The sequence below is a fragment of the Periplaneta americana genome, chromosome 2 (genome assembly GCF_040183065.1).
Source record: "Periplaneta americana isolate PAMFEO1 chromosome 2, P.americana_PAMFEO1_priV1, whole genome shotgun sequence".
In the NCBI taxonomy this organism is placed as follows: domain Eukaryota; kingdom Metazoa; phylum Arthropoda; class Insecta; order Blattodea; family Blattidae; genus Periplaneta; species Periplaneta americana.
This window is the reverse complement of record NC_091118.1, coordinates 7,616,386-7,633,762: the sequence shown is the minus strand read 5'-3', so window position 1 is coordinate 7,633,762 and position 17,377 is coordinate 7,616,386. Positions and strand designations below refer to the sequence as shown.

The 17,377-nt window shown below is 37.2% G+C and overlaps 2 protein-coding genes across 2 annotated transcripts in view; one reads left to right on the top strand and one right to left on the bottom strand.

The window, feature by feature from the left end:
- LOC138712395 (uncharacterized) overlaps positions 1-17,377 on the bottom strand; it is a 94,305-nt gene that overhangs the window by 12,109 nt on the left and 64,819 nt on the right. Inside the window, exon 2 of the mRNA XM_069844144.1 lies at positions 4,782-4,956. Coding sequence (XP_069700245.1) covers positions 4,782-4,812 — 31 coding nt within the window. The 5' untranslated portion in view covers positions 4,813-4,956. The remainder of the gene's footprint in view (positions 1-4,781; positions 4,957-17,377) is intronic.
- Positions 1-17,377, top strand: part of LOC138712391 (zinc finger protein 271-like) — a 27,456-nt gene extending 10,079 nt beyond the window's left edge. The window contains exons 2-3 of the mRNA XM_069844096.1: positions 2,805-3,110; positions 10,488-17,377. Coding sequence (XP_069700197.1) covers positions 2,818-3,110; positions 10,488-11,892 — 1,698 coding nt within the window. The 5' untranslated portion in view covers positions 2,805-2,817 and the 3' untranslated portion in view covers positions 11,893-17,377. The remainder of the gene's footprint in view (positions 1-2,804; positions 3,111-10,487) is intronic.

Sequence of the window (17,377 nt, the reverse complement as noted above, 5' to 3'; positions counted from 1 at the left end):
AAGGCCGCAGACCGAGTTTGATAACCAGTCGAGTATTGTAATATGAAGTTACGATATGTATATCGTACAATGTTTTATCCAATTTGATAAAAAAATAATTTTTTAATAAAAGTATTAGCATCATTTTCATTAGCTTTGAACATGTATTTTGTGGAGAGGCTATTAGTTTCTTCCTGTGAGAGGCGATTCGTTTATGTTTGTTTTATTATTTTTGAACACGATAGGTTTTTGTTTATAACAGATGAACAGCAGTACTAGGAGAAATAAACAAACATTGTTAAAATGAGTTCAAACGAGGATTCAGATATTGAAAATGCTACAAATTTTGCAATTGAATGTTTAGTACTGTCGAATTCCCGTCTAAGTTATGAATTGAAATATAAAAAAATTGAAGATTGGTGTTTCATGAAAAATCTAAGAAATCTAGTATCTTTTCAAAAGATGTCATTCACAGATTCCTACTGAAAGCAGATGACGAACATTATTTGATGATCATTACCTAACTAGCTGCGTAATAGAAGTATCATTGATTACCTAAGTATTTGGGTAATGAATGTGTTTACAACATTTTTATTAGTAACATAAAGTCCACATTAGATAATCAGAGTGGATAAAGTGATTTTAGAAGGCAGTATTAGCTATACCATAAAAACATTCAAAACGTTTAATCTAAACACATACGCTACATTAAGAAGTAATTAATATTATCCAGTAATTAGTTATATTAAGCCTAGTAATTACACACAAATAGTAAAATTAATAGAGAAAGGAGATAAAGGTATGAGTAAACAAATCCTATTATATGTTTAATGATAGTGACGTGTTTGATTGTTTAATAGATGAATTTTCCATTTTTTTTCTTCAAATTTTGACAGCTCCTGGCAATTTCTGTTGGAGAGTGGGAGAGAATTCCAAGCTTTACCAAGTCACACTGTGACAGATGAAGAGCATACATAGTGTAGTGTTGTGTGAAGGAATTGTAAGGACAGGGCATTGTTGGGAAGTGGTGTGAAAGTTGTGAAAATCAGAAAGCAAACAGAAATGATTTGATGAATATCTTGGTGAGAATGTATTCAATATTTTAAACAGTTTCACTTGTTTTTTCTTCCTTTTCGAGAAAAAAATTGTTTTATATACAACATTTCATAGCGTGTTTTGGGGAAGCCATTGATTTAATTCCCAATATGCCCAGTCAATATAAAAGAGCAGAGTATTATGATAATAAATTATTGAAAGAATTTTAGTTTTGTCTTTTAAATGTGCAAAAATTTGATCCAAAGAAATGTAATATTTTAAAATTTCTTTGCAGAACAAAAAGTTATATTTCTTCCAATGAAGTTTCTGCATATTTAAAGGACAAAACTAAATTGCTTTCAATCATTTATCATCATAATACACTGCTGTCTTAAACTGACTGAGCATATTGGGAATTAATTCAGTAGCTTTCTGGAAACACATTATGAAATGTTTCACATAAAATAATTTTTATTTCGGAAAGGAAGAAAAACGAGAAAAATTGTACTAAACTTTTTTGTTTGAAATATCTCAAAGAATAACCCCCCGAAATTAATGACATTACTTACGGTTCACCCTGTATATTGATTGTGTGTAAGATTTCACCCTTCCTGGGGACATGACTCAGCTATAAAGTTGCCTCGTTTAATTATTAGGCAGCGGCATTCCTTTTAAGATTTGTAGGTCTTTATTGCATGCACCGATAATAAAATGAAAATGCGACGTTGTCACGTCTTGTTTGTTGCTGCTATATATTAATATAACATGGATATGGGCTAGGCTTAATTGCTCAAAGCATGAGTTAATTTGAAGATTATTTAGATTATTTATTTTAAATTAATTATTTAAAGAAATAATTAAATGTTTCTCCATAAGGAAAACCGGAAAGTTTGACTTTTTGTAATAATTCTTTTATTGTTAAGGATTGGCCCTTATTGTAAGAACTATATATTTCACGGCGAATGTAATCACACGTAAAACCATCTACTTTATTAAATTTTGTGACTTTGTGTCCACGCTTTTTAGGTGTCTTAGGTCCCTTTTTTACAATTTTACTTACAGTATTTCTATTTAATTTAAGAATTTTAGATGTCTCCGAAATTTTTCCTTGACCTAAATTGTTTTTCAGAACATACGTGTGAGCATTGCACACAAACGTTTGATACTGCTTACATAATTTTGGTCTAGCTTTTGAATTTGAATTGTTATTTAACTCTGATATATTATTATTATTATTATTATTATTATTATTATTATTATTATTATTACCATCGTCGTTATTGACGTTCATGGGTATCGGTTCCGACACTTCACTTGCTTCCCACTGCCTCCACATTTTTATTATACACTGAACTGTAATATAATTAATTTTCACTGTGAACTAGAACAAGACACACTGCTAAAATTTGCAACTCCGCGTGGAGTATTGGAGCGGCCTTCAAAAGACTTGACGACGACAATGGACATCGACATAATTAAAATTATTGAAACTACAAAGCTTCCGTCCTCTTTGACATCGCTAGCCTACTAATTGAACGTGGCTACTTTATCTATGAAGTATGGGACTTCACCACTAACAGTGTAGTGCTCGCGACTTGTTGGCTGGAGAAAAATTTGTGCAGCGGATGGTGAGGCCAGCTTAGTCGAGGAGCACAATTGGCATGGAGCTTATTCCATGACAGGTGGAGAAAACATCTAGTTGGGCTAAGGTACTTAGGGGTGCCCTTAGTCCTGCGTAACAAGTACTTCTATATCTCTAGTGATTATAAGCAGGGTTCATCTTTGTGTAGGTTGGCGAGTGTTATGGAGAAGATCGTGGGTTTGAAGCCAGAAGAGACTCAAACATCACAAGAGATGCCAACAGCCGAACTACACAGGAACTTCCCTGTTGGCACCCCTAAGCCAGCACCGCACTGGGGGGAGATCTGGCATGAATTCCTCGTGCCACACGTTAACACTGCTACCAGCATAGTTGTTCCCACCGTGGAGTCAGTCTCCACTCCTGCGAATGCCGTGTCTTCTGTGCATGTACAGGCAGAACCTTGCACTGCAGATCCTCAAGCCCTGGACCCTGCCATCACCAAGAGACCTTTCAGGTGATTATAATGCGATGACCAATCAAACATCACTAAGAAATAAGTCTCTCTAAATTCTTGGTACACATATTGTCAATCACCTCTCAAAAGCTACATGTGTAATTTGCATTTTTCTATGTTAAGTATCACTGTTATACCGTATTTGCTCGCGTAATTTGCGGATTTTTCAAATAAGAGGTCCTGTTCTGAGTTTATCTCAGTTAGTATATGTATAGGTAAGTATTTACGGTAGGGCAAATTTTCTATACCGGTAACTTGTCTCTACCAAGGACAAGCATTGTTAAAGTGGCGGGACTTTGGGGTTTCTTTCTGAAGCAGGTACTTCAGTTGCTGTGAATGACCTACGATGGACTGTAGGGAAGGAAAATCCCTACTACACTGAAAAAAATATGTACGTAAAATGTGTGCGCAAAATACACGGAGCAAAAATAAAGTTCAAAATAATCCCTTAAAAAGTAGGGTGCGGAAAATACGCGGGGGCGCAAATTACGCGAGCAAATACGGTATTATAAATTCACTAATGACAGATAATTCAGAATTTGAAAAAGCTAAAGAAAACTTTTTTGAGAAGGGAATTGAACCTTGCCTAGTCAATGCAAGTAGATGTTATTATACTAAATCGCGAAAAGACAAGCTATATGATTGTCTCTCGTGACCAGAATATTGTACGAAATGGAAATATAAAAATTGGAAATGTATCCTTTGAAGAGATGGAAAAATTCAAATGTCTTAGAGCAACAGTAACAAATATAAATGACACTCGGGAGGAAAGTAAATGCAGAATAAATATGGGAAAATGCTTGTTATTATTCGCTTGAGAAGCTTTTGTCATCCAGTCTGCTCTCAAAAAAGCTGAAAGTTAGAATTTATAAAACAGTTATATTACCGGTTGTTTTGTATGGCTGTGAAACTTGGACTCTCACTTTGACAAAGGAACAGAGATTAATGGTGTTTGAGAGTAAGGTGCTTAGGAAAATATTTGGGGCTAAGAGGGATGAAGTTACAGGAGAATGGAGAATGTTACACAAGCAGAACTGCACGCATTGTATTCTTCACCTGAACATTAAATCCAGACGTTTGAGATGGGCAGGGCATGTAGCACGTATGGGTGAATCCAGAAATGTGTATAGAGTGTTAGTTGGGAGGCCATAGGGAAAATATCTTTGGGGAAGTCGAGACGTAGATGAGAGGATAATATTAAAATGTATTTGAGGGAGGTGGGTATGATGATAGGGACTGGATTAATCTTGCTCAGGATAGGAACCTATGGTGGGTTTATGTGAGGGTGGTAACGAACCTCCGGATTTTCTAAAAGCCATACATAAGTAAGATGTTATTATAGTAAAATAACCCAAAGAAAAAAAAAGTTATGGCGGCTTGATATGTTCTACATTGAGGTCATAGCGATATGGTGATAATGATGGATGGTGATGATGCCTTGTCTAATTTGTCCATGCAATTACTGTCAATATGTGTTCACAGCAGAATGCTGCTGAAGAAAGAGTACATACATACTCTTTCTCGGGTCTTAAAATGTGTATGGCATATGGCTTGGCAGTGCTTGCTCGGGATACATAGGCCTTATTATTCTTTCGTAACCAAGTTTACACCAACGTTCATGTTATAAACGGGGAGTCTGTGTATCAAGGTTAGATTTCAGAGCTACAGTACCTGTTGTTTTGCGAACGTGCATGTCCATCATTATGAAACCAAGCTTCGTTTGAAAACAGTGTTATTGAGGTCCATCTCTCCATTGTGATTGTGATTCAAAATCCTGCTGTCACAGGAAGGGCGTCTGGCTGTGAGATTGTCCGGTCGCAGTTCATGATATTATTGCTAGCATCTCCTGGAATGTGAAAAATACAGTTTTATCTTGCTGTGTACATTTAGGTGTGTACCTCAGGGCGCTGTCCTCAGCACAACTTTATTCAATATTTATATAAATGACTTACCCTCCCTATTAGAGGAACCAAACATGAAAACAGCACTATTTGCAGATGATATAGTTTTGTGGACTTCTGGATCTTACAGACATAGAGACAAAATTAAAAATTCTGCTCTTAAAGCTCTAAATCAACTACATGAATGGAATACTTCAAATTTGATGACACTCAATTTAAGCAAAAGTAACTACCAAATATTTTCACTCGGTAAAAAAGAAAGAGAATTCAATATCCAATACAATGGCTAACACCTTCCTAGGACTTATGAATCCAAATATCTTGGAGTTATTTTCGATAGTAAATTAACATGGAGCAACCATTTGAAATACATTTCTGAAAAAGCTCGTAAAAGGTTCTCCCTTCTAAAAAGACTAGCAGGAAAGAAATGGGGATGCTCTTGAACACTACATACAAAATGTTTATACAGCCAGTGCTGACATACTGCGGAGAAATTTTAATTACTTCACCTTTCATAAACGACATAGAATATGTTCAAAACCAAGCTCTCAGACTCATTACTGGTGGAATCAAAACAACTCCAATAGATTCTATGAGATTCCTCACTAATATTAACAGCATCAAAATGACAATAGAAGAAAAAGCACTGATTCAACATGAAAAACTTATCAGATTACCAGGAAACAATTGGCATTCATACAGTCCTCTCTGTAGATTGAAAACTCAAAAAAGTTTCATATCCATTGTTCAAGAATTAAAACAGAAAATCAATATCCCGAATTTAAAAGAAAACTTATAAATTAAACCAAATCCTTTAACTCTATTAAATATGGAATATAATCTAAATTTAACAGAAGAAATACTGAAATCAGAAGTAAACACTGAAATACTGAAACAATTGTCTTGAGAGACAATTAATATTAGGTACCCTCCACAAAACTGGCTTCATTTATACACCGACGGATCCTTGATCTCCAGAGAACAAGGTGCCGGTGCAGGTGTTACGTGCTGTCTCTTCTCACTTTATAGATCTCTTGGATATGGAACAACAAGTTTTGATGGTGAAATCATTGCAATAAGTGAAAGTCTCAGGAATCTTCTATGCCACATCAATAAATTTAGGAATGCAGTTATATTGTCAGACTCCAAAGCAGCTATTCTCTCAATAGTCTCTAAACACACACCTTCATCTCAAACAGCAGAAATAACTAAAATGCTCTCTCAATTAATATCACTCAATAAAAGAATTGTATTCCAATGGATACCATCCCATTGTGGAATCCTGGGAAACGAGAATGCGGATGCTTTAGCAAAGAAGGGCAGCACTGCTACTTACAGACCTGTTACTAAATCTACGTATTACTCTGTGAAAAGATTTATTAAATCTACATACTTAGACTTCAACAAACAAAATTTGATAACACAATCCCAAGGGAAAAAATGGAACTCTCTGCATCAAAATCCACAGTTAATTCCCGATTTACCACGAAAATCGTCTGAAGCTGCATTTGGATTGGCAACAGGCCATGATCATTTGGCCAAACACCTGCATAGAATTGGAATATATCAGTCCCCTAACTGCCCATTGTGCAACTCAAACCAAGAAATGGATTCGGAACACCTCAAAATATGTGCTTCAGTGGCCTGTCATGATAATATCGTTGAAAAATATTGTAGTGCAAGAGGTCAAATGACTTTATTGTCAAATGCCTGGCATTAGAAAACAACAACATTTAGGTGTGTGCTTGAAAATTACAGATGAGGCTTTTTAACCAATTGTGTATGTACTCATCCAGAATGACTCATGCTGCAGAGATTGCAGCCTGGAATCCAACTGATAAAAGTTTTTCAAAATAATAACAATTTCAACATGAAAAGTCATTATGAAATCTACTTAAAGATTATTATTTTTTGGTCCTACAGAATACACCTGTTATGGTAACAATTAATATTAGAGGCAATATAATGGCAGTTGACAATATGAAATGTCAACATACATACTCAAATTGGAGTCAGGCCACAAAAGGGAAAAACACTACAGCAGGGGTTCGATCCAGTGCTGTGGATTGGACTTCGGCGTAGCTCAGCGGTGAGAGCACTTGATACGTAGAATCAAGGACCCGGGTTCGGATCCAGCGCCGGAGCGAATTTTTCTCCTCTAATATTAATCATTATGAAATAGTTTTACTTTTTTTTTTTTTAGTATATAAGAACCATTTCATAATGTGCAAATCAAGATTTCAGGTATAACTCCCTGTAAAGTTGATTTGAATAATTTCGAGGAAAAATTGTTCCGGAGCCGGGTATCGAACCCGGGACCTTTGGTTTAACGTACCAACGCTCTACCACTGAGCTACTCGGGAACTCTAACCGACAATCGGTGGAAGGTCCCGGGTTCGATACCCGGTCCGGAACAATTTTTCCTCGAAATTATTCATTTCATAATGTGTTTTAACTCCCTTGAACATAAAGTTTCTCATTAATATTTTTCTAACTTATATAAAGCCTTTTGTCCACACCTGTGGAGTAACGGTTAGCGTGTCTAGCCGCAAAACTAGGTGGCCCGAGATCGATTCCTGGTTGGGGCTAGTTACCTGGTTGAGGTTTTATCCGGGGTTTCCCCTCACTCCAATATGAGCAAATGCTGGGTAACTTTCAGCGCTGGACCCCGGACTCATTTCACCGGCATTATCATCACATTCATTTCATTCAGATGCTAAATAACCTGAGATGTTGATAAACGTCGTAAAATAATATACAAAAAAAAGCCTCTTATGTAGCTTTTTTTTTGCATCCTTCCAACTCAACATATTACTTTATAATTTTCTTTCACTTCCTGTCTATATTAAAATAAGAGTCTGACCATTGTCAGGGCTGGTTTCATCAACAGATGTTAATTTTTCATGCTGTATTTAACAACAGTCGCAACTCCCGAGGTTAAATCAGCGTCGCTAGTGTGCTGGAATTTTTGTCCCGCACGAGTTCTTTTATATGCCAGCAAATCTACTGACAAGAGCCTGTCGCATTTAAGCACACTTAAATGCCATCGACCTGGGCCGCAACCTCGGGCAAAGAAGACCAGCACTCTGCCGACTGCGCCACCCACGCCAACAACAGATGTTAAAACTTGACAAATTATTGTACTGATTTAAGAATAAATTTAACGAAAAAAACTTTCATGGATTACTTGTTAAGTTTAACAATTTGCTAAATTATGCAAGTCTAGATTTTCAGGTAAAGCTCTCTGTGAAGCAGATTTGAATAATTTCAAGGGAGAGATGGTGTCGGGTGGAGTTTCTGGGTAGCTGAGTTGGTAGAGCGCTGGTACGTTCAATCAGAGGTCCCGGGATCGATACCTGGCCCCAGAACAATTTTTCCCTTGAAATTATTCAAATTTGCTAAACTGTTTGTTAAGGTAACATCAGAATTTTCTGTGTTAAAACCTCGAAAATAGAGCTGAAGTAAATTACTCTGTAGATGAAGAATTGCTGTTTTAGACCTTCTAAATCTACGTCGTTGAGAGAGGTGTAAGGATTAATGATTTCGAAAATCCACCTGAGGATGAATTTTTGGTGAGGCACAGTCTCTCGGAAATAGTTGTCAGCAAGACAGCAGACGAAATTTGAGGTTAGAATACACGGTGAAGAGAAATATGCGTCTCTTTTCCAGGCTACAGGCATTGATTATACTAAAATTTTACGCCGCTGGTTCTTTTCAGTCAATAGTAGGGAGTAATGTTAGAATACGGTATTTGAAGCAACGGTGAATAGAACCATCCAAAAACTTTCTAATGCTGTAGCGAGAATAAGATGATATTGATGAAGATGTCTTCATCTTATGTAACGTGTCGATCAATTGAAGAGCGAAGTAATGTTACGTTGCTTAGAAGTTCTTGCGTGACAATTGAATTCATTACTAATCTGCATCCATACGCCACTATTAAGGCCCATTCACAATGAAAATTAAACATAACCGTAACATAAACACAGAAGTTTGCGCCCAGGCTACCAAATGGGATCATTCACAATGATTCACATAAGCATTGACATAAACATTACCGTAAGACGTTAACATGAAAGTTTGCAAACTCCAAACTTTCATGCTTATGCTTACGTGAATTGCAAACAGAACACAATCGTGGAGCGCTGAAGTATACGACAGAATATGAGGAAATGGCGTCGTTGTTATGTTTCCATGGTTACCAAGTATATTTGCTATTATGTTTATGTTCTCATCGTGAATGATGGTATGACTTCTTGATTTTACTGTAACATTAAGTTAAAGTTTACGTTATGTTTAATTTTCATTGTGAATGAGCCTTTAGCTTTGATTTTCCTACCGTCTATTTTCTTGCACTCCACAGCACCTACATATTTGCTTATCAACTGCACTAACAAATACTTTTCTATATTACTAAAATTGGATCCTTTATTTACTTTCAGACTTCAAGTTTCGTGGTTTATTTTCAATAACGAAAATAATTATTGTCATTTGCGAAAGAGATCATAACACTGCACCAGTTTTCTCTAGGATACAGCCGTAAATGTTTCAGGTTTGAATTTTAAAGACATAGGCCCATTCACAATGAAAAATAAACATAACGTAAGCGTTAACTTAAAAATATAAACGTTACCATCATTCACGATGGGAACATAAAGATAACCGCAAACATACTTGGTAACCATGGAAACATAACAACGACGCCATTTCCTTATATTCTGTCGTATACTTCAGCGCTCCGTCTTTAAAATTAGATCGACTCATGGAGTAGCAGGACGGAAAAGACAATGTAACATATACAGGGTGATCTATTCCGACACTATAACTTCTCGACTAATAACACGATTGAAATCAATGTGGTCTCGTTCGATCGCGTATAAGAGTACGATGAGAGCATGATCCTGAGTTGTACCGCGCATGCACAAGGTGCGCGTGGGGACGACTGGCGGACATTTTAGGCGTGGCGTGGGCGAAAATTCCCGGGCCGTATATCTCGCGACTCCGATGTGCTAATGCGGTGATTTTGGTGCCAAACGAAAGATCTCGTCTAGATTTGTCGCTTTAAGTCAGACGGATTCACTTAAAACCCACAACCGTGTCCCCGATGCAGTCACACCCCGATTTTTTTTTTTTTTAACATTTGTTGATGAAAGCAATTCTTAATAAAACTGTCCAGCAAGGTATCACATGATACTTCAAAATGTTATACTTACTTACTGGCTTTTAAGGAACCCGGAGGTTCATTGCCGCCCTCACATAAGCCCACCATCGGTCCCTATCCTGAGCAAGATTAATCCAGTCTCTACCATCATATCCCACCTCCCTCAAATCCATTTTAATATTATCTTCCCATCCACGTCTCGGCCTCCCCAAAGGTCTTTTTCCCTCCGGCCTCCCAACTAACACTCTATATGCGTTTCTAACAGTGCAATTGTAGTCTTCAAATTAATTCTGTTTATCTTTTCTTTATATGCAGGTGTGATGTGTGTGGAAAAGGATTCCTCCAGGCCCGTCATCTGACCCGTCATATGATGGTTCATACTGGGGAAAAACCATTCACGTGCGAGGAGTGTTTGAAGCGATTTTCTCAGCGAAGTGATCTTATGCGACATACACGTCGTATTCATTCTGGTGAAAAACCGTTTGTGTGTGGGATATGCATGAAAGGTTTCTCTCAGCGAGGGGACTTCATACGTCACACACAACGTGTTCATGCGCAAGACAAACCGTTCTCATGTCCTCTGTGTTTAAAACGTTTTGCCCAATCAGGCGATCTGAAGCGCCACAAAAGGCGGGTACACACCGGTCAGAAACAGTTCGCGTGCAGTGTCTGCATGAAGCGGTTCTCACAACAGGGAGATCTGACGAGACACACCCGGCGTGTTCACACAGGAGAGAGGCCGTTTTCGTGTACAGTGTGCTTGAAGAATTTCGTGCAACGGGCAGATCTCAATCGTCACACCCGTCTGATTCACACGGGGGAAAGACCATTCACGTGCGATATATGTTTGAAGAGCTTCGTACAGTTGGGCGATCTAACAAGACATGCACGGCGTGTACACGACGGAGAGGGAGGTCCTTATCACAGCTCGCCATGTATAATGGGCCCAGCAATCAAAGAAATATCACAAAACACTCAAGAATCAGTTTCTACAAGACCTTTTAGATGTGAAGTTTGTGGTAAAACTTTTATGCAAGCTCGTAATTTGACTCGACATTCTTTTATTCATTCTAGTCAGAAGCCATTTTCGTGTAGCGTTTGTTTCAAAGGTTTTGTGCAAGCGTCTGATCTGACAAGACACACCCGCAAAGATCATACTGGTGAAAAACCGTTTTCGTGTGATGTGTGCTTGAAGAGTTTCATGCAGCGCGCAGACTTGACACGTCACACGCGGCGGGACCACACCGGTGAAAAACCGTTTGCTTGTAATATTTGTCTGAAGACGTTCATACAAGCTGGAGACCTCGCCCGACATATGAAGCGAATGCATACTGGAGATGAGAAGCCCTTCTGTGCTGTCTGTATCAACACGTACACTCAGACAGGGAATCCAAGCAAACAGCTACACGAGGAACAGAGTTTACTCAACGCGTGTATTAAAAATTCCCAGGTTTCGAGTGTGACGTCTCAGACTGTAGATACAGAAACATGTCACAAAACTTTCCACTACCCAAATTTTCAGATACAGACAGCTACTTTGGAAGTGGGCAAGAACCCCCAGTTCGTCAATATACTGCAGCTGGCCCATAATGTAATCAGAGATGAAAGTTGTGACAAAACCATTCAGTGCACAGCCAGTATTACCCATCATGGCGGACTTACCAAAGCGGGGACCTTGGAATTATTGTTGAAAACAGGAAAAGAGGAGAAACAAGCTTAGTTTTACTTTAAAACCCTTTGCAGAAGAACAAAACGTAAGAAATATAATACTTTGAAAAAAATCGTTCATGCATAAACTTAACATTTCTTTGCCACTCTTTATTTGCATAATGAACCGAAATTAACTTATCATAGATGCAGAAACTAAAAAATACCTATAAGTAAAAAAAAAAAAATCTATACTAATAATAAATCTGTAGCCGAAATGTTTCCGGTAATTTTCGATTTTCCAAAAATAATTGGTCCTAACATATATAATTAACCGCCTTGAAACCGAAAATGGCTTTTTTGAAATTTTTGTTTGTATGTCTGTCTGGATGTTTATTACCTTTTCACGCGATAATGGCTAAACCGATTTATATGAAAATTGGAATATAAATTAAGTTCTTGTAACTTAGAATTTAGGCTATATGTCATTCAAAATATTTTATTTAAAAGGGGGGGTTATAAGAGGGCTTCAATTAAATAAATCTAAATACCTCCCTTATTATTAATTTTCATGAAAAATATTACATAACAAAAGTTTCATTAAAAATAATTTCCGATAAGTATTATTCTATGCAAAATTTTGATAGGACTGATATTTAATGACATAAATGAGTTTCAAAATTACAATAACAATGCCATCTAAGGCGGTGTAATGAAATAAAAAACAAATGACTTCGTCTATAAGGGGCCGTGGACAACAACAATCGAAAGCTTTGAAAGATAGCCTACAGAGAATGTTTCTGTGTTTGTATGAAGTAATATCGGAAGCTAAATTAACCGATTTGTATAATTAATTATTAATTCACCATTGGAAAGTGTAGTTTCTCTAGATGGACATAATGCTATAATGTTATTACAGTAACTTCTCAATGAATCGAGGACAGGTAAGATTAAAATAGCTTCTCATGCACAGAAAACTTGATAGGCATTCGTTTCTTGTATTTCTTAAAATAATTTTTGTAACCAAATGAGTGGACTCTAGATGAAAATGATGGCATTTTAATTTTTTAAATACAATTTAAATTAAGTAACATAATAAACGCTTTATCCTTCTATCAAACACGAATGTTCCCTGGGTCAAATGTCCTATTTTAATTATGTAATTACCAGGGGCGTATTTTGCGGGCTACCGGGGCTACCGGTGGTAGCCCAAGGAAATTACAAAAGAAAAAGTTTATAATATAACATAATGTAATAATTTTGTATTATTAGTTTTACCATAGTAATTAAAATTAAAGTAATTGTTAGATATATTTTGTGTAATAATAGGGTCAGCGGTAGCCCAAACCCTTTAACCAGTATACGCCACTGGTAATTACTTTATATTTATTTCTAACGGGTGCAGCGGAGCGCACGGGAACGGCTAGTAAATTAAACAAAAACAAAGTGAACTTGACTTTATATTTACATGAACTTATTTGTTTGTTTTTAGACACTCTAACTATTCCCCGAAGCTTCTGTGCACATTATTTAACACGCTATATTGTAGCGAAACCAGCAGTTATGCAATATGTGCAAAAATAAATGAGAATATTTCGTAACATACAGTACAGAACGATCCATATTTATGTCCAACTTTTTATTACACTCTAGTGGCGAAACCAATCAGGTTAAAATGTACCGTATTGCATTAAAAGTACAAAAGAAGCTGCCATTTTGTCTTACTTCATTGTGTTCTCAGTACGGTCCGAAACATTTAATATAATCAGCAAAATGTAGTGTAAATCTTAAAACATTAACCATGGCCACAAGACTGTCTGTGTAAGGTCGAACACGAATTGCTGCTCGAATGGAGGTGTGGCAGTTCCTAATTATGGTGCAGAGATGGTGAAGAATGGTGGAAGGACTACAAGACCATCAGGAGACTTCACGCCAACTTGATTCGCACTGGCTCAGTTACACAACAGAAGGGTGCTGGCCGACCAAAAGCAGTGATCACAGAGGGGGCCAAAGCAGCCGCTACTGAGGCCTTCCAGAGAAGTCCTAAGAAATCCAGGGGCGAATGCTAGTCACGAAAGTTAGGCTTGCTCTTTTATTGATGGGGGAAGATGGGAGGATATAATTCATCTGGTTTGCTGACTTTTCGTGTCTTGTAATAGACAATGTTAAAGTATTTAAACTGTCAAAGCCACTTTTGCACCATACACCGTTATCTGTAGAAAATAACAAACACGGCCAACAAAACAGTTTATTCAGTTTTTTTCGATCCTGCCAACCAATGCGTATTGTTGTATTGAGATGTACTGAACGAGCGCACATATTCTCTATTTTTCTCCTTATGCTGTCTTTTTAAATCTGGGAGCCCTGGACATGGTCTGCCGTTCTTTATAATGTCGGTCTTCTCTTGAATAGTCCTCCGGGAAAATGGATTTGATAATAAAGTTTCAATAACACACATTTCCGAACTCATTGCAACACTTCAAATTAACGTTTAAGAACTAATAATACATGCAGCAGCTAACATATGCATTCCGCTCATAAAATTACATTACACTCGCAAATCACAGCACATTCACTGGTAAAAACTGCTGCCAATCAGAGTTGCCAACTCGATTCTTAAACATCCGCTGTGAAGCCTTGCAGAAACCGCTAAATTTGCTATATTGTCAATGTAAAATTATATTATTTTGCCGCTGTGAGTGCTAAAAATACCCGCTAAATCCCTAGATCAGCAATACAAGTTTCATAAATTTTACCCGCTAAACTAACGCCGAAAAACGCTAGATCTAGCGGGAAAACCGCTGAATTGGCGGCAACACTGCTGCTATCTGTGTAACGTTAAATATAATCATCGGTGTAGCTCTCGGACCAGAGCTTCATACAGCATATAACAGATGCTTGTGCGACTGGGACGGATTAGGAGGAAGGCACTTGCGCGCGCATCATATTCTCGCTGTTTCTACGTCTTTCCTGTAGCTCCGAGAAACGAGCAAGCGTTGCGATCTTGCGGTGCGCAACCTGCGGATGGTATTACGCCTATACAGTATTCCAAAAATCAAAATAAATTTTAATGTACATAATCCCATTTTGAGAAATACACATTCTACGAAAATATTGGACTTGCGCAGCAAGCATAGCATGCCCAGAGAAATCGCCCCTGAAGAAATCCATTCGACAGTACCAGCGGGAATCTGGTGTATCCTATGGGTCCGTGCAGCGGTTCCTAAAGGGAATGAATTGGCGGCCATGGAAGCCACACTTTGTGCAAGCTCTGTCATGTGAGGACTGTGATATCAGAATGGAGTTTGCGGAGTCTCTACTAGCATGGATTCAAGAGGAACCTAACCATCTGCGACGCATTCTATGGTCAGACGAGAGGAGTGTTGCTGGGTGCCAAATGAAATGCTTGTGACAGCAGTACAGAACGTTCAGCCACGTCTGGAAAAATGTGCAGCAAATGCTGGTGCTTACATCGAATTTTAATATTGGTGGAATTTTAAGCAATCCTAATGACTGGACTATTAGTCCATGTTACTTTGATTCTGTCATGTTAATTCATTTACTTGTGATAAACGAATACAAAGTTGGACATAAATATGGGACGCACTGTATATTTCGATGTAATACACAGACACACAACACAAATCGGCTAGAATGCAATTGACGAGCATATCGTACTAACAGGTTCAGTTACATTTTTCAAATCTGCTAACAGAAAACATTAGGGGTTGACTAGTCGATTGCAATATTAGTGTTACGGAACCTTTTCGACTGACAGTCAGGGCAGAAATAAAGAATCCGTAATTCTGGCAGAAATGTAGGATGGTCTTTTATGATGTCTATACACAAATGCCCCGATACTTGCGGGCATTGGTGTCTGAAGCATGCGAGGTTTTACTTAAGTTGTCAGGCTGCATCACTGTTCAGTTATTTTTCGGTTGCAAATCACTTAAAACAATAAAAAAATACTACCACGTGTTCAATTTTTAAAGGGAACTTCCTGCATTTGTTTCTATACACCCATGAGATCATCATCACGGAGAGAGTTTAATCCTGAAGGTATACATAAACGATGTAGGCCATGTCTGTTGTTGATATTCGGTATTCTTTTGTTTTGTCAACAAATGAATGCAGCCGTATATTAAAACAAGAAATAGGCCTAAATGTCATCCATTTTACTTTTGCAATTTAGTTTTTAAAATTATTTTTTTATGAGCGAAAGGAATGTCACAACAGAGCATTACAAATTTATTCTTCAAAGTTAATTCTGCACAAGAGTTCTAATTGACTTGTGTCATGATGTCGATAATTGCGTGAATAAATTTCTGCACGATTGGCCACAATAATTCCAGCATCTTCCTCGACGAAACCTTCTCAGAATTGTTAACAGGTAAATTCAATATTGTCTTGTTCACGTGACAAAATACTACGTTTTTTAAAAACGGATATATTTAAAACAATTAAAAAATAAAGTGTAAAATTCAGATATCTGAAAGCATCACACATTATTAAATCTAAAATCGTCTATCTTTGGTCAGGCTCGGCAGACAAACCTAAGACATTGTGAACATAAAAACAAGTGACGGAAGCTTCCATTAATAATAAATTTTAACATGGGGTATAGAGAACTTATTATGAAGTAATATTGTTAATGATCACTGAAAGGTGGTGGAATTACCCCTCCTGAGGTTACCTCGCCTGATTGATGTTCAATTCTTATAAAAATCAGACTTTTCTTTACAGACGACATTGTTTGCTAACGTCAGTCCTTCTACACTAATCACTAGATTCTTATTTACACTTACCGTTCTATGTGCTAACTTAAAAAGTTACATGGAAACTTAAAAAACAAATTTTCTTCTGCTGAATAAAGCTGGAATAACTGAGTCAGTCTTGGAAACTTACCAGCATTAGAGCCTTTTGTCCGTAAGTGTTAAGACAGTTGAAAGACTTTCTCTTATCAGCTTGGAACAAAACAGGGATGGCAGAGTTACCTCTGATGGCTAAATTACCCCTACTCATAATAATTATTTTATTACGTACTGAGAAAAACAAGAGAACAATGGATGGATGGCGTCGAGGTAGTATGACTGGAAGAGATCTTACTGAAGAAGATGCTGAGGGTAGAGATTTGTCGAGGAGCAAAATTTCTTTGGGTCAAGGATAACTACTGTATTGTAGAAAAATCCTTATAAAAATTACATACTGGTAATAAGAATTATAATTGTCTGTACATCATACACATAAGCATCAGTAATTTATGTTGAAAACTGTAACCATATTGCTGTGTGATCTATGTCCTTTGTAACACGAGAGCTGTTTTCTTACAAGTTCATACTGTGTCAATGTTATGTACCTACATAATTTCATGCCTTCATGATTTTAAGCTTTGATATTAATTTTGTATGTGATAGCAAGTGTAATTTCTAGGAAAATAAAACCAATTGGGGCAGGACCCTATGGCTACAATATAAGCATTTTTTTTTCAATGTGAAACGTTTAAATGTTGCAAGTATGTCTCTATTCACACTGGAAATGGGTAAACATCCGGTGCAATA